Source organism: Phalaenopsis equestris, unplaced genomic scaffold (genome assembly GCF_001263595.1).
Source record: "Phalaenopsis equestris unplaced genomic scaffold, ASM126359v1 Scaffold000287, whole genome shotgun sequence".
Taxonomy (NCBI): domain Eukaryota; kingdom Viridiplantae; phylum Streptophyta; class Magnoliopsida; order Asparagales; family Orchidaceae; genus Phalaenopsis; species Phalaenopsis equestris.
In genome coordinates this window covers 810,942-833,873 of record NW_018164729.1, presented here as the reverse complement: position 1 = coordinate 833,873, position 22,932 = coordinate 810,942, and the positions used below count along the sequence as shown (strand labels likewise).

At 35.0% G+C, this 22,932-nt stretch overlaps 1 protein-coding gene across 1 annotated transcript; it reads left to right on the top strand.

Annotated features, from left to right (window-relative positions):
• The first annotated feature begins 394 nt into the window (after positions 1 to 394).
• Positions 395 to 22,009, top strand: LOC110024977. Its single transcript, XM_020725192.1, has 4 exons — positions 395 to 669; positions 11,761 to 14,090; positions 20,319 to 21,027; positions 21,198 to 22,009. The coding sequence occupies exons 2-4, from the start codon at positions 11,825 to 11,827 to the stop codon at positions 21,808 to 21,810; spliced, it is 3,588 nt and encodes a 1,195-aa protein (XP_020580851.1). The 5' UTR covers positions 395 to 669; positions 11,761 to 11,824; the 3' UTR covers positions 21,811 to 22,009.
• The last annotated feature ends 923 nt before the right edge of the window (positions 22,010 to 22,932 follow it).

Genomic DNA, 22,932 nt, shown 5'->3' with positions numbered 1-22,932 from the left:
CGATTCTTCCTCGTTCCAACTCACGTTTGTCTTCTACACTTTTCTTCCTCACAGAACTCCTGCTTCCTCTACTCTAACCTGCCGGACATCATCTTCTTCCGGTAACATGCCACAATTGATGGTGGGCCGTAATAATATTTTATATTAATTAATAATGTAAATTTTAAATTGGATCATATCAGCAGAATTTTCAGTTCACTCAAAATGTACCAAGTAAAACTTTAAATTCATTCATAAATTATAATATATTCATACTTTTTTATATTAAATGTATAAGTATTTTAAAATTATGTAAAAACTCTGTAAAAAATGAGAGTTTGTGTGTGAGATAAGTAAATGAATAAGAATTGCGAGTGGTGTGTATGTAAATTTCCCAAAAATTTAAAGGCCCTCAATAATTTGACAAACCTGATTCATCGGCAGCCGAGGCCGTGGCTACGAGTTACTGTGAAGGTAATTCTTTTTTCCGGCGCATATGGTCATTTCCCGGCCACAACACGTAGGACACAACTTCTTCTTCCTGCCCACTACTAGCTGGCCTCCTCAGATCAAGACGAGGATAAGGATATTATCATATGAAGCTCCTCTCCGCCCTCCGTTTCATCCCTCTCAACCGGAAGTACCCGCCGACATATACGGACTTCTAAAAGCTTCTTTCTTCCTTTGAAGGTGCGCTGCGCTCTCTCCTCGTCTTCCGCTTCTAATCAACTCATTTGCTTGCTGCTCTTCGATGAAATCCTCTTTTGCCTGCTTGAAAAATTGTCCTTTTTTTACATATATATTCGTTCTTTTGGCTTTCTTTGCTTACAATTCTCGGAAGGATGAGAAAATGTGAGCAAAAATCTCATCTTTTTTCGGAAGGATGGGATTACCTGTTTGTCACTCTGGTGGCTTGAGTTATATATTGGAAAAGGGAGCAGAGGGTGCGGCAGAGGATTTTCCCTCTCTATTTTAGGTCTGGCTTACCAGGATTTGAGGATTGCAGGATGCTTAAATTGAATGACCTTGGGAGCGAATGTGCCATGCTATTGTTTTTGATGGCTTAACTAGTTTACTAACTATTTTGTTTCACAATGTAGTCGTGAGAGGCTCTATATAGAGCTAGGGCGAAAAGCATTAATAATCGTTTTATTTTTCTTTTTCTGTGGGGATCACCTTTTAAGCTTTCTGTTTGATAAAGGGTACACATAGATCTTGTTGATATTCATTTCTATCAATTTTTCTAGAAATGAAGTTTAACAGTTTGAGGCAATCTTGCTATCCACTTTCTTCAATTATGTTCTTTTTTTATTCTTGTTTGGAACTAGTTAAGAGTTCTCTCAATCTGTCAACCTATCTCTTTTCATTTTTTTTTTAATTTCTGCTTCCATTTTGGAATATGTGAATAGGTTGGAAAATGTTTTTGATTAATTTATTTATCTTTTTTAGCCTAATGCTGCGTATAATAGCTAGGTTGGCAGTAACAATTTCTTTGTAGAGTTTGAGACCTTATTCTGTATGCTTTTTGCTTGATTTAGCATTCTTGTGTACAAATATTTAACTTGTGACTGCAATGGGGACCATATGGTTTCCATTTGAATATTAGGAACAAATTACAAATCATGATAATGACAGATTGAAGTTTTATTTAGATATTCAATCTAAGTGATTTGCCACTGCATTCAAACAGAGTTATTGGTTATTTGTGGTGTCTTCATTGAAATGTTGAAATGTTCTAAATAAAGTTTATCAATTTCAAAGAATATATTGAATGTATATGCAAGGAATCATGCCCTTGCTTCTTTTACAGCTCACGTGTTTTAAAGCTGAGCTTATGTATAATGGTAGCAACCTGCATCATTTTGATATGATTGGCTAGAATTTCAGCACGGTTTCTTGATATTTTTGTTTTCACCTTGACTTTCATATGGTAAGAGTAATATGCATGTAGATTGTTTGAAACAAATTATCATCATCATTATTAACCTTATTCTAATTGTTTGGGTTATGCGTTATGAGTGCTTAAATTTCATTTGTTCTTATAGAGTATGTTTAAGTAGTGAAATCTATTTTTCACAAATCATTTTGAACAGCTTCGATTTTGTAGTCTATCCATTTTTTTTTCTATTCTTTTGACACTATAATTTTATTAACACGTTGGGTAGATTTTTACCTTTTGTTGTACATTTCTAAACCATCAAGTATATTTTTCAGTCACTTTTTCTTATACAATTATTTTTAAAATTAGTCAATTCTCTATCGTACATAACTTTAACAACGTTAACACATATTTAACGCTTAACTTTTTTTCCTTATAACACACTAACTCAACTCTCATTACATTCGATCATCGTTTTCTCAAGACCAATAAAAGTTCTATGAAATTAGTTTCTTTGTTCTCTATGTGCTTCATTATGTTAACATAAAATCGCTTCAATGGTAAATCTTATTGGTATGAAATCAAATTGGTTCTCTAAAATTGATATTATTTTATTAAGCCTATGTTTCATTACTCCTTTCTATGCTTTCATTTGATGATTTATAATTTTGAATTCCCCATGGCTAGTACAGTCTTTATTTCTTTTGCTCTTAAACACTAGTATCATAATATTATTTCTTTAATTACTTGGCATCCTCTTAGTTTTCAATATTCTATAAAAATATTTTATTGATAAGCTTACTATAACACCCACTTAACTTTTTATATCTTAATATACATCTCATCTTGAACTAAAACATCATCTTTATGCATTGTTTTAGAGCCTGTTTCTCTTATTTTTTAGATCAATCCATAATATATTTCATTATATTGTTCCTTATGTTATTCTATTAATTTATATTGTAAATTTCTTATTTAATGTATTAGATTATAACGACTATCCCTGTGTCATTATTACTGATTATTTGATTTTATTCTCTGATTATATATTTTTTCTTTTTGCTTTATTCTATTTTTATTTATTTCCTAGTTATTTTATTATGTTTTTATTACTTTTCACTATTATGTATATTGTAATTGGGTTTAAATACCTCATTTACTATCAATGAAATTGAGCTGGTCTATTTCAAATCATAGCATGATATCAGAGCCTAAATCTAGTTCTAGCAGCCCTCGACCTCATCTACAGGTTTAGTAGCCTCCGACCTCCTCTACAGGTTCCAGCAGTTGTTGTCTCCACCTGATTTCCTTTCCCTGCAAGAAATACCGTGAGAAACCTCCAGCATGAGAGTAGCATTTTTTCCCTGTCTCCCTTATGAAACCTCCGACGCTGGGAATCCTACTTTGATATGACGTGTTCTTAAATTTTGTATAAAACGTATCTAAATGTTTGTATTTCATTTGAAAATGTTATGCTTTGAGGAAGATTTTTATGTTGTTTTATAGGTTATATCAAAAAGTGGATCAAACAAGACTCAAAAAGATCGAATCGGCGAAAATTGTTGTATGGCACCTAGGCGTCGGTTCAGCGACACTTTGACACCCAAACAAACCAAAATTCTTCCAAAATCCCAAGAGTACAGAAGTAGACGCTGCTTAAGAGGTGCGTAGGCGCAAGACACCGCTATCTAGGCTCTGTGTTACCAGCACCTGGGCGCTAGATGCTATGGTCAAATTACTAAATGACGCTTAGGCACCAGCCACTTGACGCCAGAACCCGAAAATTGACAGTTTTGAGCTGTTCAAAATTTGAGTTCATGGGAAGAGATAAAAAACATGAGGACAAAATTAGAGGGGCTTTTCACTATTCTTTCTTCTGTCATTCTTAAGAGGACATTGGAGGAGAAGGCCAAAGCTCTTGCAAAGAGATTAGAAGAGAAGAAAAGAGAGATATTGGGAGGATTGAGAGAGTTAATTATTTGTTGTTAGTGACATCTTCAAATTGCTTGTTTGTGAACGAGATAAGTATAATTACATTGTATTTTCTTCATAACTTCTTTGTGAAGACTTGGATTTGATGTTTATGCAAAATACTAAGTTTGTTTTGATGAAATTTGTCATGAATTGTACTCTCTCAAATTGAGATGGTGATTGGATAGGGCTAAGGATTTAAGATTGTTTGGGGCTTTGATTGGAATTTAAAAGTGTTGTGTTAACTTGAGAACTTAATTTACGTTCTATCTAACTAGTTGATTGCTAAAACCTTGCGTGAAATATTGATACTTGAAAGGATTTTTTATGGAAAGAAAGGGTTAATCACATGAATTCATTAGAATCGAGATATTGTCAATGGATTTATGCAATCTTCTAGGAGATATTTTCTTTTGAGTAGATAAAGAGTTTTAGGGAACTAAACTTGAGACTGCTAATCTTCTTTAGACCATCTGAAGGGGATAATGAAGAATTTTTCTCCTGAGCGACACTTTTTTTGAAGCTAATCCTTAGTTTTATCTATCACTTGATCAATGAAAGAGGGAAAAATCTTAACACCCAACTTTCTAAAAATAATATTTTTGTTTGCCATAATATACCCATTTTTCATAACTTTAAGATTGGTTTTAGATTGAACTTGCAAATCAAACTTTTCAGGCTTGGAATGATAGCTTTAGGCTAGAACTTCTCCTAGTAGAATTCATCTTGTTCCCTATGGGATTGACAATCAGACTCCAACCTGATATTACTGAGTCACCATGTATACTTGTGTGAGTCGCCTGTACTTTATAGCATTTGGTACGTGTGAAGTTTTTGGCATCTTTGCCGGAGAACGACGACGAATTTCAAATTAGAAAAATTTTAGCTGAACTTTTAAATCTTAGACTTGAAAACCGCAATGTTCACTTTTTCTAATGTTTATATTGGTTTTTTTATAGAACCCACAAATATTTTGTTTAGTATTTGTTTGATTGTGCACTTGTATATTTGTTTTCTTTTAATTGTTGCATAATTCTTGTTGACTGCTTGTTGTTGATTTAGTAGTTTATTTGTTAAGAGTTTATTGGGTTGTTGTGTGCTTTTATTTTAATTGTTTGCTATTCTCTTTAGCATAGGGTTACCTTGCTAGTTGAATCTAGTTAGTGTATGCGTAGTTTTGGATCATCAGACCTTGAAGCCTACGACCTTGAGTTTGAGAGAACCGTTAAAAAAAATAAGAAAATAAAAAGACTTCAACATACATTAGGAGAAATGACCGACTTACCTGATAACAATTCTGAAACCCATGAACATAATAACATGCATCTGTGCAAACCAAGGACTGTCTCTATGAATCACAATAAAAAATTATCTGACATTCTCAATACTGTGTCTGTCAACAAGACTCACTAAGGGAAACTCATCTACTTTTCTCATATTGGCCCCGTACTTTTCTCATATTGGCCCCGACATATGCCACGTAGTTGGTATGGCGAGTCATTTCATGCATGACCCTCACAAACACGACCTCCAAGCTGTTTACTGGATTCTCCACCGCTTAAAAGTTACATCGATTTTTTTTTCTATCACATCTCTCAGTCTGTTGTTATGTACACAGATACTGATTGGGTCGGATCAGATCATGATCGGCGTTCCACCTCGGGGTATTGTTGATTTGTATGAGACAATTTTATCACGTGGAAAAGCAAAAAACAATCTATGGTTACCTGAAGCAGCGCTAAAGCTGAATTTCAATCCATGCCTTTAGGAATCTGTGAAGCTCTCTGGTTACAGTTCTTGCTCCGCTAACTCCGTATGCTAACTTCTGTCTCGATGCAACTATTCTATGATAAGAAGACCGCAAATAGCATTGCTCACAACCCAGTACAACATAATCGTACCAAACTTGTTGAGATTGACATATAGTTCATCAAGGAAAAGATTGAATCTGATGAGATTTATGTTCCATGTGTGTCCTCCAGTAGCCAACTATCGGGCATCCTCACCAAGAATTGCCTCACCCTTTGTTCAATGGCTTCAAATCCAAGCTGAACATGTCTAAAATCTATGTTTCAACTTGAAGGAGAATATTAAATTATAACAGCTATCTCTATGTCATTATTAGTTATTATTTTATTATTTTTTTGATTATGTATTTTCCTTTTTATTTTATTTTATTTTTATTTCTTTCCTAATTATTTTATTATTTCTATTTTAATTGAGTTTAAATACCCCACCTCTTATCAATGAAATTGTGTTGATCTATTCCAAATCTTAACATAATAATTTCTCAAAGTAGCAATATTTTCTTTTTTTCTTGAAGTTTGTATCCTTTTCTATGATCCCATTATATTCAGACATTAAATGCATGTAACTTGATCAAAATCCCTGAATTTCTTTTCTTAGCTCTTATATATCTTTTTTTTTTCCTCTTTACAACTTATGCCATTTTATAAATAATAAAAAAATAGTTTTTTTGTTTTACTCAGTACCCTCTTTACATGATTTTTAGTTTTCTTATAATTATTATAAGCCTTAGTAGAATTAAAAAATCTCACTTTGTAAAACTGTTTTTCTTTTTTTTAAATAATTCTTTGAACCTTCCTATACCTCGACCAACTTTTTTCTAATAGCGTATGATCTAGTTTAGACTTTCTAAAAATTCTACATCAATCCTCCTAATGGAACAAGTCATCTTATTTGACCCAATTAAATGATTTAAACATACCTTATCTTAGGAAACCTATTTTGAAGGATTAACATTTTAATTTTTAAAATGCCACCAAGTCCATAAATTTATTTAATTGTTTTTTTATACTCTTAAGATATATATCATAACACTGCCCTATGTTGTGTGGTCTAGCTTTGTCTTAAAATCTCTTTGTACACTTTTCAAAAGATTTTTCTTTCTTTTTCGTTTGGAAGAAACATAGTTGTGATTTGGTGAGTTCTTTTTTTGTAAGTAACCAAATATTTGTATTGTTTTTATTGCTATTTTAGGATCATGTACTATTATGGAATCAATTATAAATTTTCTCATTGCATTTGTATTTCCTAATTTATAATTTCCATGAAACTTTTCATTGCCTATCCTATTTGAACCTATATGCCATTTAAGTCAACTTAAAGAGAATAAGCATTAACTACATTTATGGTATCCTTACTAATAATCTTCTTAATAGCCATTTCCTCATCATTTAATGTATTAAACTTCATAGTTTTGTCTTTTTGACTGTTTATCTACTACTAGCATCCAACTTAAATTTTAAATGTGTTAAAATCTTTTGAACAAATCGTAACTTACAACCTTCTCCAATATACTTGAATCTAGCTTCTTTTCATTTAATTTATTGTAAACAAGTATTATTTGTTTTTTGTCTTACAATTGTGCCCACTATTTCTAGTCTTTCCATTCAATATTCCTAAATTTTATGTTAAAAATCTATAGCTAGATTTTGACTTTGTTGATTTTTGCTAACTTTTCTCTACAATCCATTAACTTGTGGTTTGTCACTCTATAGTGTGATGTCCTAGAACAACCTTTCTTACTTTTCACTAATATTCTTTGTTGTGGTCTTACAGGATGATATCTTAAACTACCCTCCCCTATTACTCACCACTGTCCAGCCAGGTCATGGCACGTTGCTTTGAGGAAACGTCCTAGCACTCGCAAGTTTTAAATTTAGTTTTATTTTATTATATCTTATGTAAATTTACATCTAATTGTCAATCTAATATGAACTCTCAATTTTTCTTATGTGGGCTAAAGATTGACATTGATGGTAATTAAAAAAGTTGCTCCAAAAATGAAGAAGTAATAATGATGATGATGCTGACAGTAATATTAATAATATTAACTATAATAATAATAATCATAATAAATTAAAAAAAAACATGATGACCACAAAAAAGTTTTAGCCATTGAATGAAGGGATGATAATAAATATAATTGTTGAAATTCAGAATAATACAAAATAAAACAAAATTATTTTATTGATATGAAAGGTGATATAAATAACTCTTACATGAATTTTAGAATAGAAAAGACAATAAAAAGAAATAACATGTAAAGAAAAGATATAACATCTAATATCTTTAATAATTAATTCATATTAATTATTTAAGATAAAGAAAATAACTTAGGGTCTGTTTGGGGCAGCTTATAAGCGCGGGCGGCATTTTCAAAACAGCGTCGTACCGTTTGGTTCGTGCGTTTCGCCAGCTTATCCGAAATTGTGTTTGAGTTTTTATACTAAACGCAGGCGCGGGTCGACCCCTTCAGCTGACCTGCGGGCCGCGTTTCAGAATAAGCAGTTTATCATGAAATGCACAAGCTGCCCCAAACGAACCCTTAAAATAGGAAAGCCTAAAATCAGAAAGAAAATTACTCATAATCTAAGAAAATAAGTATAAAATATGAAATGAAATAACTCATAATGTAAGGAAATAATTTATTCCTCACAATTTCCCAAAGAAATAAATTATTTCCTAATATAACTTCTAACATTCTCCCTCAAGTTAAAACATAGTTGAAAATTATGTTCAACTTGGATTGAAAACATTAAACAGTGGGCGAATGAGATCTCATGAAGTAGAACTTGAAATCTTCATCCCGTGCTGCGGTTGTCTTTGACTGCAGTTCCTGTAGTGTCTATAGATAGGTGGAGGACTCCTATAAGTAATGTTGTAGAGGAGTTTGCAGGGAAGTAGACAACTGCGATTGTCTTTTACTGCAGTTCGTGCAGTGTCTGTAGGTGAGTGGAAGACTCCTATAGGTAATGCTATAGGAAAGTTTGCAGAAAAGTAGACAACTGCGGTTGTCTTTGACTGCAGTTTCTGCAGTGCTTGTTGATAGACAGAAGACTCCTACCGGCGATGTTGTAGGGGAGTTTGTAGGGAAGTAGAAAACCTGCAGAAAAAAATTGACTTGTATGACTTGTAGAAAACAAAAAGGAAAAACTCTGGAGATAGGCTTTGCTGCAGGAAAAACTCTGGAAGAGGGTCTGCTACAGAAAAAAGCTCTTGAAGAGGGCTGGAAAAGCTTTGGAGGAAGTTTTGATACAGGAAAAGACTCCGAAGAAGTGTCTGTTGCAGGAAGAATTCCGGTGGAGAACCAGCTGCAGAAAAAGCTTCGGATGAGGGCCTGAATCAGGGTAAGGATCTTGAGGAGAGCCTGCTCTAAATCGCCTCCCACCTTCTTCTAACTTATCGTTGCTCTCTGACGTAATGATTTGCATGTCCCTCTTATCCTTCTTCAATATGTTCCCCTACCTCGCAATTGTTTTTGTCTGTTTTTGTAACACCTCTTGTAGATCCAGAAGGCTTTCTTCATCAATTTTGATGGAATCAAGATGATAGTTGGCTCTGGTGCCACCGCCATTGGCTTGCACTCAAGCATATTATGAACTTTTCTTGACAGCTCTCCTCCTAGTCCCTTGAAGTGTCTTATTGTGGATTTATGTCTATTATGCAATTTTAATTAATACTATAGTTTCTACATCTTATTCTCAGGCTGCTAAATAAAATTGTTGGTTAAAAACTATGCAAGAGGATCTTCAGGCCCTACAAGACAATCACACTTAGGACATTGTTTTATGTCCTGCAGGTGTTAAACCCATTGATTGTAAATGAGTTTATTCTCTTAAACTCTAATCTGATGGCACCCTTGATAAATATATGGCAAGATTGGCAGCTCTTGGCAATCGACAGGAATATGGGATTGATTGTGAGAGATTATTGCACCTATGGCTAAGATGACAACTGTCCGACTTGTTCTATCTATTGTTGCATCTAAAGGCTTGTTCTTACTTCAAATGAATGTTAAGAATGTTTTTTTGCATGAGAACCTCAAGGAAGATATCTATATGACTCCTCCTTTAGGCTTGTTTTCTACACCCTCACATGATGTGTGTAAGCTCAAATGGTCTCTATACGGTTTGAAACAAACTACATGGGTCTGGTTTGAGAAATTTCACAATAATCTTCTTAGTTTCTCTTTTATGATTCTTCATTATTTCTTTGCAAAACTGACAAGGGAATTGTGTTGTTATTAGTCTATGTTGATGATATTGTCATCACATGATCTGATACTCAATTGACGTTTTAGTTACAGAAGCGTCTTCAGGGTTCTTTTCATATGAAGGATTTATGGTTTTTAACTTAATTCTTAGGACTTGATGTTCACTCTTCTCCCGTTGGTATTTTTCTTCACCGAAATAACTATACTAAGGAACTCATTGCTTTGGCTGGGCTCCAAGAGGGTTGTCCTGTTGATACTCCTTTGGAAGTGAATGTTAAATATCAATGAAATTGGTGACTTTCTATCAAATTTATCTCCGTATCGACAACTTGTTGGGAGTCTCAATTATCTAACCATCACACATCCTGATATTTCATGTTGTGCAACAAGTTAGTCAATTTTTGCAGGCACCTACATATCTTCATTTAGTTGTAATTCGACATAGTGTTAGGTATTTGAAATGTATTTCTCATTGTGGCTTGTTCCTATTCGTTTAACCATTGATAGTGATGTTGATTGGGTTGGTTGTTCTAATACACGTCGATCTATTACTGGTTAATTTATGTTTCTCGACAATTCCTTAATTTCTTAGAAGAGTAAGAAACAAGATCAAGTGTCTAACTCTTCTACTGAGTCTGAATATCGTGTTATGTCCTCAGCTTGTTCTGAGATCATTTGGGTTTGGGGTTTGTTGGCTGAGCTTAGTTTTCCTCAACTTGAGTCTACTTCTCTTTATGTAGATAATACTAGTGATATCTAGATTATTACTAATCCTGTCTTTCATTAGTGCACGAAACATATTGAAGTGGATTGTCATTCTATTCGAGAAACTTATGATAATTGTGTTATTTCTCTTCCTGTTATCTCTTCTGATCTTCAAACAACTGATATATTTACCAAGGCTCTTTCTCGGCAGCGTTATCAATTCCTTTTTAACAAATTGATGCTTCAATCAACATCAATTTGAGGGGGGATATCAATTTAGAAACTGAAATCGGGCAGAATTAAGAGTTTCCTTACTTAAAATTGCTAAATTAAATTCTGTAACTTAATTGTACATATTTTTTCTCATAGCTGAATATTATGTATTATTAGGCTATAATAGATTGTACAGACCTTGTACAGACCTGGAATGAAAGCAAAAGAAAAGGCATTCAACCTATTCACTTAAAACATTGACGTTCTCTTATGTATTTTTTTCATACTTCTTTCCACATAGATATTAGATGTTATCGGGTTGCCATCCAGAATCAACATGAAAGCACTATAATATAATATTATGAATTTTTGATATAAATTTATTCTGGAAGAATTTTTTCAAATACAGTGGAACTAATTTAATTTTCTAGGAATAATCAAGTGGCATGCAAAGATCTTGAGTTGTCCCATGAGGTCAACTGAAATAATCTTCCCAGATGATGATAAAAATACAGGTAGAAAAGATATACATGAAATTTGTCATCAAACTCTGGGTTTCCTTGCATGATTTTTTTTTCTTCTCTAGCTTTTCTCTTTGTTTGCTTGCTTTTTCCGCTTTTGAATACCAAGTTCCAGAAAATAACCGTGAGGTGATTCACTGTTTGCAACAGTTAGATGATATTGCTCCTTTTTTTTTGACATCTGTAGCTGACAACCATCAGAGCAGGAGAGTTGATACCTTTATTTCTTGTTTGGTAAATTTTATTCTATTTGTTCTTCAGTTTTATCTTGTTTAACAATATATTCATCAACTATGGAATTTTCATCTACTATTATGTTATTATTTTATGACTTCTAACTACAGTTGAAATGTTCAATTTCTTAATATACCGTTGGAACTGCCTTTTAATGTGGAAACTAATTGTTTTTCAAATAATTGCTTCTTTTTCCTTAAAGTTGCTGACTTCATATAAAAAATATCTCGGTTATGCAGTGCCAAAAAGAATGCCAGCTTCTAAAATCTAAATAGTAGGGAATCACTGAGCAGTAAATTGAGGATGTCTCCAGTGATCCATTGTTCAATAGGAAATATCAATCTTTTCCCTGGAACTACCTTTTCGCAAACGAATATAATACAATTTACCAGATATAATGCTTTACATAATGCAAAGCGGATATTTTATGCCAGACGATATGATTTTCCTCAACCATCATTACATCAGCCTCAGATTTACAGAATTAGCTTTGCTTCTAGACATGGATTGAGAAGTCAAACAGTATCAGCTGTTGGGACAGATGTAACAGTAGAAGATCCAAATCCAGCTGTTTCAGAAGAAGGAGATGATGTTGCAGAAGGATCCTTACCAAGTTCAGTCGAGACAAGCAAAACTGTTCCATCAAATCCTGCTATTACCCCCACCACCAGAGTTAAGCGCCCCAGATCTGTGAGAAAGAGTGAAATGCCCCCTGTGAAGGATGAAGAACTTATTCCAGGAGCTTCCTTTATTGGGAAAGTGAGGTCAATTCAACCATTTGGTGCCTTTGTAGACTTTGGAGCATTCACAGATGGACTTGTTCATGTTTCAAGAATAAGTGATGATTTTGTCAAAGATGTTGCAGCTGTTGTTTCCATAGGACAAGAGGTAAAAGTAAAGGTAGTAGAAGCCAATAAGGAAACTGGAAGAATATCTCTCACCATGCGCGACGGTGATGATACCATTAAGACACAGCAGAGAAAGGAAACTCCTGCTAATGGAAGTAGTGATAAGCCTAGATCTGTGAGGAAAAATTCTGTCAGGTCTAATCAGAAACGTGATGAGGTGCAAAAGAGTTCCAAGCTTGTGAAAGGCCAAGTTTTGGTTGGCACAGTGAAAAATACAATTAGATCAGGTGCTTTTGTATCACTACCAGATGGAGAGGAAGGTTTTCTTCCTGTCTCTGAGGAATCTGAGGGGTTTGGAAACCTAACGGGTAACTCTTCTCTGCAAGTTGGTCAGGAAGTTAAGGTGCGGGTGTTGCGCATTTCAAGAGGACAGGCTACTCTAACAATGAAGAAGGAAGAAGATGTTGAATCAATAAATAGACAGCTTAATCAAGGTGTGGTGCATGTGGCAACTAACCCTTTTGAGTTAGCTTTCCGTCAAAACAAGGACATAGCTGCATTTTTGGATGAGAGAGAAAGAAAACAGAGGGAAAATTCACGGGTGATTGAAGAGAAGGTCAATGAATCCACTACATCCAGCGAAGAGGACAAGGTTTGTATCTCTTCTGAATCGGATTTGGGGCTTGACGTTGGAAAATCAAGACCTGAAGTGATTCATGAAGAAGCTTATAATTCAGAATCTGTTCCAGATGAACAAATTAGCGGTTATGTGGAACTTGCAGGTGAATCACCTCTGGATGCTAGTTCTATTCCGAAAACCTCAACTGAAGATGTGGATAACTTTGAAACCCTAAAAGAATCTTCCAACCTAGTTTCTGACGAGCTCTCTGAAATAGATGTAGTGGCAGATTTAGTTTCGGTGGGTTTTACTAATGATGAAAGCATCAGCAGTACTACGAATTTGAATTCTGAAAGTTTTGTTGTTGCTGATGGCTCATCGAGTAATGAAGAAGAACAAAATGTGGTTTCCAATCAGCCGACCTACAAAGATAAACTTGAAATAGCAGCTATTGAAGTTAATGGGAATGTAGGATTTTCAAATGCTGAAAGTTCTGTGGCTGATGGGATCCCTATAACTAATGAAGTTGAAGGAAGCACTATTCCTGTCATTACAGTTTCAGAAGGTGAGGAGAATTTTCAAAATCCAGATGCCAATCAAAATGGAATTAAAGAACTTGAAACTTTCATAACCGTTGAACTGAAGGAAAATGAAGTTCGTGACTTATCTGTCACACAAGATGAGGGATGTTCTAAGGGATTAACTAATGAAGAAAGCCAAAAAAGAGAATTTTTTACTCCTGAAAATTTCATTACCGTTGAGTTCCCTGCAACAAATGAGGATAAAGAAACTGATGATTCTGCTATAACTTTCTCAGAAGAAAGTGATGCTCGTTCAGAAGTGGGGCCTGCCAAATCTGAAGAATTTTCTGAACAGGCTAGTGGTGAAATCTTGGTTTCAGAAGTTGCTCATGAAGAAATTGCTAGCAAACAGCCGGATGTCATCTTAATTAATAGTAAAATGGAAACAGAAGAGTCTCCATTAATTGAGAATGAAATAGCCTCTTCCTCAAACGGCATAAAAAGAGAGGCTTTGACTTTGGAGACTCCAGAGACTTCAGTCGAGAAATCTGGTAATCCTGATCAGGGAAGCGCAGTCAAAGGTTAGTAGCTGCTTACGTTTATTCTAATTCAGCTCTGTAGGGAAATTTCTTCTTTGTCTGTGCTTTTAGTATGACTAATAACTGTCAGGCCAACTATGCCTGTTGGTTTTCTGAAGTTTACTTATGCCTATTAATTTTGGGATGATTTGGACTTCAAATTTTTTATTTTTCTTTCTTCAAATCTTTGGAATTATGAGACTGATTTCCTGGATATTCCTCATTATTAGTTTGCCAAAACCAGGCCACCATACTATTTGAAAAATCTATTTCTTTTGAGTTGCTAGTTTGCAATCTGTAACTATGTCAGAGTAGCTCATAATTGCAATCCTTCATGTGCTCTCAATCGTAGCAAGGATGACAGCAAGGCTTTATCGCCGGGGTTGGGTTCCTGTCGAGTCTGTTGGAGACTAATCATGTGAAAGCTTCATCTTAAGTGTTGCCTATGTTGAGGTGATGGCAGGTGGATGACAAAACAGTTCTTAAAATTTCTCCTAGGAAGCTCCAACTTTCGGTGATGAGATTTGTTGAAATTCAACACCATAGGCTGAAGCCAATAGAGGTCAGTGAGAGTCAGCGCCGAGCTTCATAATCAACAACCTTCCATATGGTCAATATTGGGAAAATCGTTCGACGACTTTTTCTTCTCTTTGCAGTTGTTTTGTGGTTTATTATATTTGCTTTTGAGGTTGGTGCTTTAGCAAATTAAATTTATGATACTCTTAATTTCTAGTTTTTGGCATCAAAGTAAAGACGATAAGTAGTATGAAAGCCATGATGTTAGAGAGAGAAATTTGATGGTTCAAAAAGCTTTGGGCTTTAAAAAGGCTTAGATTCATGGAATTCATGAAAATACTCATGAGGTATTAGCGTGCTTGCGATGATGTGTGAAGAAGACATGGTAAGGATGGATGAATAGCAAGCATCTTTTGGTGATTCAGTTATGCTTGGCAATGAGGTTTGATAGATATTTTGGAGAAAATAATTGCTAATGAGCTGTGGCTTTAATTGAAATTTTTGTACATGACCAAAACATGTTTAAAAAATTTTACGACAAGAATGTATTATATTTCTCATGCAAGAAGCCGCCTCAATCAAATCATGTTTGAATGAGTTCTATGCCATAATTCAAGATTTGCTGAATATTAATTTGATCGTTGAGGGGAAGGATCGTGTAATTTTATTATTCCACCTTTTACCTCCTTGCAAGCACTTTCAGGACATCTGCTTTATATAAATGTGATACAATTAACTTGAATGAAAATATTTTTTTCTTTCAAAAGGGGTGATTATTAAGCTCGTGAGAGATGATAAATAAACTAGTTGTCATTCAAGGAGAGATTATTTGAAGAAGGTTCCTCTTCTATTTGGGTAGAAGTCTTGTGGCAATTTTGAAGAGGTTGTGGCTTTTTTTTGTATGAAGAGAAGGCGCATATAGAGAAATTTGCTTCGTTTTAAGGGAGGAAAAAGCAAGCAACAAATGACAACTATTAGGTGAAGTTAACGAATGCAAATGTAGTTGCAAATTGGTCTGATTCTAAAGATGTTCTTTCAGTGACTAATGGTAATAGATGCAGAAGGCTATGTATTCTAGACGTAGCTTATTTCAGTCACATGCGTTATGATATGGAGACATTGTTTACGTGTGTTCAAGTTTTTGACGGGTTGCATTAACACTAGAGACACTTTTATACAAGATCAAAGGTTTTAGAACTATGAAATTGAGGGCACATTGATATGAATATTTTATTGATTGGAGTCAAATTTGCACTAAATCTAAGGATGAATCTAATGTCTTAAATGCTCTTAGCACGCATTATATATATTCTTTGGTGATGCTAATGTTTTTAAGGTTTTTAAGAGTGCTTTGGTCGTTTTGATGACAAATCAAGTAAGTGGATTTTATATTCTGTAATGTTTATAAAGAAGTTGAGGAGGCTTTAAAGAAAACCAAGGGTGGAAAGTCTATAGGACCTGATGATATCCCAATTGAAGTGTGGAAATATTTGGGAGATTTGGGAGTTTCTTGGCTTACTAAACTCTTTAATATTATTTTAAAAACTAAAAAGATGCCTGAGGAGTGGAGGAAGAGTATTTTGGTCCCCATTTTAAAGAATAAAGGGATGCACAAGAGTGTGCAAATTATAGAGGAATTAAGTTGATGTGTCATACTTTAAAATTATGGGAGAGGGTAATTGAACATAGGTTAAGACGCATCACAAAAATTTCTCATAATCAATTTGGATTTATGCCGGGCAAGTCTACTATGGAAGCTATACATTTATTGAGAGGTTTGATGGAGAAGTTCAGAGATTATAAGGAGAATCTACATTTGATTTTTATTGATTTAGAAAAAGCTTACGATAAGGTTCCAAGAGATATCCTTTGGAGAGTTCTCGAGAAGAAATGTGTTGATATGACTTATATTCAAGTCATTAAAGATATATATACTAGAGCTGTTACTTTTGTTCAAGCTGAAGGAGGATTGACGAAATATTTTCCTATTTCTATTTGATTACATCAGGAATCGGCTTTAAGCCCATATCTTTTTGCTTTAGTTATGGATGGTCTTACTGGACATCTACAAGAGGATGTACCTTGGTGTATGCTTTTTGCTGATGATATTCTTCTCGTGGATAAAACGAGAGAAAAAGCCCAGGAAAAACTTGAATTATGGAGGTCTACATTGGAGTCTAAAGGCCTTCGTTTAAGTAGAACCAAAACTGAACACTTGGAATGTAATTTTAGTAGTAATAGCTCTAGTGACAGAAGTGTGACTTTGGGTGATCAAATTATTAAAAGGTGTGAACGATTTAGATATCTTGGGTCCGTTGTCCAAAGCGATGGTGATATAGATGGGGATGTTAAGAGTAGAATTCAAGTTGGTTGGTTGAAGTGGAGGAATGCTTCGGGCCTTTTGTGTGATAAAAAAGTACCGCTAAAACTGAAAGGAAAATTTTATAAGACGGTGGTGAAACTTAATGTTGGCCTTTAAAAGAGAAGCATAATAATAAGTTAAGTGTTGCCGAGATGAGAATGATTAGGTGGATGAGTGGCTTTACACTTAGAGACAAAATGTGAAATGAATATATTCGTGATAGGGTTGGTGTAGCTCTTGTGACGGACAAATTAGAGAAAGTCGTCTTAGATGGTTTGGTCACATTAAACGTTGACCATCTAATGATCCGATTAGGAGAGTAGATGTTTTAGATTCGACTTGTGTTAAGAAAGGCAGAGGTAGACCTAGGAAGACTTGGGCTTATTGTATTAAAAATGATCTTAATTTACTAGAACTAAATGAAAATATGACACTAAATAGGATGCAATGGAGAAAAAAGATTCATGTAGCCGACCCCACGTAGTGGGATTAAGGCTTTGTTGTTGTTGTTGTTGTTGTTGTAGAGTTTAACATTCAATAGTGATGATGTGTTGGACACAATATCTTCAGTGAACCATCACAACTTTGGGAAGAAAAAAATGGTTTAGCTTCTTGAGTACAAGAAGGGTCGTAGATTAAACCGAGACATAAGTAGAGGAAGAGGCTTCTAAAAGTGATCAAATGGATATGCTTGTGTTACACAGGCTACCCCATGCGACAATGCATAATTCTATCATTTAGATCTGATCAAAATCCACTTTGTAGGTATACAGATTTAGTGACAAGTGAATGTTTGATATCAATTCATCTTGGCATGCAATATGTATATTTTAGAGGTATCTTGTAAGTTTCAAATTCAGATGATATTGAGGTGATATTTTGATTTGATGAGATTGCATATTGCTTAGTAGTATAGGACCTTGGGGCATAGGATGCTTTTCGGGATGCCGCATAAACTTAATCTATCTTTGTAAGTGCATTGGTAATTATTATATATGATGAGGAGCATTATTAGTTTGTTTGAGATAAAATCCCTTAGATGGAGTATAAATTCCTAAACTTTCTCTCTGCAAACATCCTGATATATGAGATTTTAAATTCTTGGATACACACTTTTATTTTGTTGCCAAAATTAAGCGGTTAGAAAAAAACTTCGTTGAATTTGCTAGTCCACTTCATGTAACGCTATATAGAAAGTGATATTAAAGGATTATCCTCCTAGGGTCCTCAATCTAAGTAGAGAGTGGAGCTAGGCTTTGTTATTGGGGTCTTTTTGGTCTGAGATTAGTTAAGTAAAATATCGGTCGCCTGTATTGGTTATATTGAAGTAGTAACTGGTATATAATGGAGCGGCTCTTAAAATCTCCGGGGAAGTAACAACCAGCGATGGTGAAGTTGGTTTAGATTCACCACCTATATGACGCACTCTAATAAGATTGAAGGTCGGCGACATTTTCTGTTTTCAATTTCAATTAGATTGGTGGCCAGTAAAGTAGTTTAGGCAGCAATGCAACTTTTAAGGAAATATAATTCATAATTTATTTATATGAAGAGCTTCTAAGTCACAACTAGTTGTGTGAAACTAATATAGTACTAAGCGTACCTATACACTCGGGAGAGGGTAGTTAAACATATGTTCTTTTTCGACACACAATTTATTATATAATTCTATCAATTTTTTTGTTGCTTATGTCATTATCTTCATTTTATTTTCTTTTGCAATGAATTAAATGCATGTTCATGAATTTATATTTGCTTAAAACTTATCTTATTTCATGCTTGTGATAATTCATTACTTCATGCTTAATTTACATATTCGATTTGACCAATTGACATGTTAAAACTTATTGTGAATCCATAATGATCCGAGAGGGTTATGTATCCCTCAACTAGTAAGAATCACATTGCATTATTAGGTGAATGAAAAGTAGTCCGTAGTGCAGTGCAAATAAATAGGGAGATAAATTTTGATGGGCGTAGAATAGGTCTGCTTCTATTTCTCAGTGGCCACATTAAATTCTAAGCATTTCATTCCTACTCATTTTTTAGGTCATCACATGTGAAATGTAGTTTTTAACATCTCAAAATTCTCCAAACTAATTTCTCTAGTTAGGTGTATCTTTAGATTTAGGTTTGTATTTAGGAGTCGTTATTTGAAAAACACCCTTAATCGTCACTCCAAACTTAAGCTTGACAGTAGTAGACTAAAATTAGCCTATGGGATTCTTACCTCGTTTCTCTGTGGGATCGACATTCTGGTCTTAAAAGAAAACCCTATACTACTTGAATCGATACGTGCAATTGCGTAGTACCCTTAGTATGTGAACTATCAATTAAATTCTAAAATCTACAACATATTTATTTTACATACTAGCCGCTATAATTAAACTGGGTCAAGTTTTTTATCATAAAATTAAATATCTGTGTAATTACGGGTCGGATCAAGTATTTGGCGCCGTCTCTGAATATTGAAATTAAAATAATTACACATATATGCACGCGCACATTCTAGGGGGCATCAGAGGGCATTATTTCATCGTGTTTATAAGATGAAGTTTTGAATAAAATTCATTTATAACTTGTGACTCTAATGTTGGGGGAGATGTGAAGAAATAATGTGGAAATCGATTCGAGAGATGCAAAACTTTGAACATAAGCGTACATAATAAAAAAACACAGATTTAATATGGAAAAAACCATGGAGCTATACCATACAAAGAAATCCATTATAAAGAAAATAAGGATAATCATACAAAATACACCACACTCAAGCCTGTTCAAACTTTGAAACACTTCAAGGCACTCATTCTCTTCTTTGCACAAGAGAAGATTCGAAATCCAACCTTACTCTTGTAGATAAATATGACGTAATATGTAGGAACTTCCTAAAAATTGATTACGGGTGCCAAGGTGCCGCGATATAGCGCTACGACTTTCCAACTGGCGTTGCGGTGTCACGCTCTTTGTTGTGGAATTTGGATTGGTTGTTGCGGCGCACCCCTCCGGGCACTGCAGTGTCGTGCTCTTGTGTTTTGAATTCATATCGGGCGCGGAGACATTGTGTATGGTGCCCAAACTCTCCGTCAAGCTTGATTAGTGAAATTGAGGGCTTTGAGTGACCAATTGATTGACACAGTTAGACTCCAAATAATAAAATCTAGCATATTCTAAATCTTCATATATTCTTTTTAAAATCGTTTGAAACTTAACTGCACCTCTTTTTTTCATAATCAAGATTGAATAGTTTTTTATTTCTCGTTGAAAAGGGGTTTTTTACGCTTTTTAGACTGATCAGTAGAAATTTCTTCACACCGATATTGCTATTTTGTTCTTATTTGAAGAATGAAATGCAGCAACAATATCCCCTTCTGTTGTGAAGCAATTGCGGGAAGAAACTGGAGCTGGTATGATGGATTGCAAGAAGGCTCTTGCAGCAACTGATGGTGACATTGTTAAAGCTCAGGAATTTCTCAGGAAGAAAGGATTAGCTACTGCAGATAACAAGGCTAGCAGATCCACTGCAGAAGGAAGAATAGGATCTTACGTTCATGACAACCGAATCGGAGTCCTAGTAGAGGTGAATTGTGAAACAGATTTTGTTTCTCGAGGGGAGATATTCCAGCAACTAGTCGAAGACCTCGCAATGCAAGTTGCCGCTTGTCCTCAAGTTCGCTGCTTGGTACCCGAAGACATCCCTGATGAAATCGTGAACAAGGAAAGAGAAATAGAAATGCAGAAGGAGGATCTAATGGCGAAACCAGAGCAGATAAGATCAAAAATTGTTGATGGTCGTATTAAAAAGAGGCTTGCAGAGTTTGCATTGCTTGAGCAACCTTATATTAAGAATGATAAGCTGGTTGTCAAGGATTGGGTGAAGCAGACAATTGCCACACTTGGAGAAAATATCAAAGTGAAGAGATTTGTTCGATACAATCTCGGTGAAGGTTTGGAAAAGAAGAGTCAGAATTTCGCTGCTGAAGTTGCTGCTCAAACTGCAGCAAAACCTTCATCATCAGTACTGCAAGATCAGTCTTCTGCAGCAAAGGAAACTCGTCTTGAGAAGTAAGTTTATTGTTCATATTGATGTTGTTATTCTTCCATCTCCGACTTCCGAAATGCTCTTAAAGGATTTGCATAATAAGCCCACCAACTTCAGTAAATTTATTTGCTTATTACGATTCTAATGATTAGATGCCTGCTGACATTTATGTTGCTTAAATGTAATTTGTTAGACCGCCTACTGCCGTCATATCAGCGGCGCTGGTCAAGCAACTTCGCGAGGAAACTGGTGCCGGCATGATGGACTGCAAGAAAGCTCTTTCAGAAACTGGCGGCAACCTCGAGAGGGCTCAGGAGTATCTTCGCAAAAAGGGTCTTTCATCTGCTGATAAAAAATCTTCCAGACTGGCTGCAGAAGGCCGGATTTCGTCTTATGTCCATGACTCTCGCATTGGTTGCTTGATTGAAGTTAACAGTGAGACGGACTTTGTCGGGCGGAATGAGAAGTTCATTGAGCTGGTTGATGACCTGGCAATGCAGGTGGTGGCGTGCCCACAGGTAGAGTTTGTTTCAGTGGAGGATATACCTGAAAGCCTTGTGAACAGGGAGAGAGAAGTAGAGATGCAACGAGAAGATTTGCAGTCTAAACCTGAGGTGATAAGAGAGAAGATAGTTGAAGGAAGGATATCTAAGAGGTTAGGAGAGCTTGCTCTGCTGGAACAAACATTTATCAAAAATGACAGTTTGTTGGTGAAGGATTTAGTGAAGCAAACAGTAGCTGCTCTTGGTGAAAATATCAGAGTAAGGAGGTTCATTCGCTACACCCTTGGGGAAGTTCAGGATTGAGAGAGAGAGAGAGAGAGAGAGAGATAAATATGTACTTGGAGGAGGAAGAATAGTTTTAATGACTGGGGTGATGCAAAATGGTCTATTTTTGCGGTTCGGGTAATTTGGTGATGAGGTTGATGATATTGTAAGTTATTATAACTTGTACTCAATCAGCCCAATGATCTTTTTGGCAAATGGAATAGAAAAATTTGCTATTTGTGTGGATGTTATTATAACAAAAAAATGGGTAATATCAGTTTATTTGAAGGTGTTATTAAATACATTTTTTTGGACTTCTTTTCTAAAATGTTGAGAGCAACATATTTATCAGTTTGTTATATATATATATATATGTGTATAGAAGGTTTTCTCTCCAAATAAACAAGTGTTCGAGTTTAGCAGGTTCTTAGAATAATCTCAGCTCTTTAAACTGCGAAGGAGGAGTTCAGTCATACATATTTGTTTCCAGAATCGCTCATCTCTTTGAATGGCAACCGCAAAAAATAAGAGAATTATATGAAACTACCATTGTTCGTTTGTATGAGATAATGCACATTTCTCGAGTCTAAATGATGAATTTATTAGATGTTCCATTCTCTTAAATTACATAAAAAAGTTTTATGCACACTGAAGAAGTTGAAAAAACATGAACGCAATGAAATAAAATAAAAATAGTAAAAAAAGATTATGAGAGATTTTCTCGGTTGTTGAGGTTTTGTTTGTTGCCCGTCTCCATTCTATCCCGACTCATCTTCCGTTGGACACAAGGGTTTCCCTAAAATGTTTTTGGGAAATTTTATTGGAAGAGTTATTTTTCCGGTTTAAATGCGAAAAACCGAGTATAGGAGGCCTAAAGCATGTGACCTAGCGTTCAGGCCCCGACTGACAAGAGCAAATTGGTGAGGGTCAAATGACAAGGGTCGACTAATGAGGTAGGTGGAGCCGACTGGCGAGGATCGATTGACGAGTGACGGCTGACCGGAGTCGATTGCTGAGGTCCGACTAGCGGGGGCTGACTAGTGGTGGCTAACGAATGAATGTACTTTTGGACAAGTTCTCCACTATATTAAATGTTGCTAGTCACTTCTCAATCACTATATTTTCTTGTATAGCTCATATTCTTATTTATAACATGATTCA

Excerpts from the sequence above, each read along its gene's own strand:
- LOC110024977 (XM_020725192.1), top strand. The coding sequence starts at position 11,825 with ATGTCTCCAGTGATCCATTGTTCAATAGGAAATATCAATCTTTTCCCT. Across the intron at positions 14,091-20,318 it reads TCAGGGAAGCGCAGTCAAAG|CAACAATATCCCCTTCTGTT; the intron begins GTTAGTAGCTGC and ends AATGAAATGCAG. Across the intron at positions 21,028-21,197 it reads AAGGAAACTCGTCTTGAGAA|ACCGCCTACTGCCGTCATAT; the intron begins GTAAGTTTATTG and ends GTAATTTGTTAG.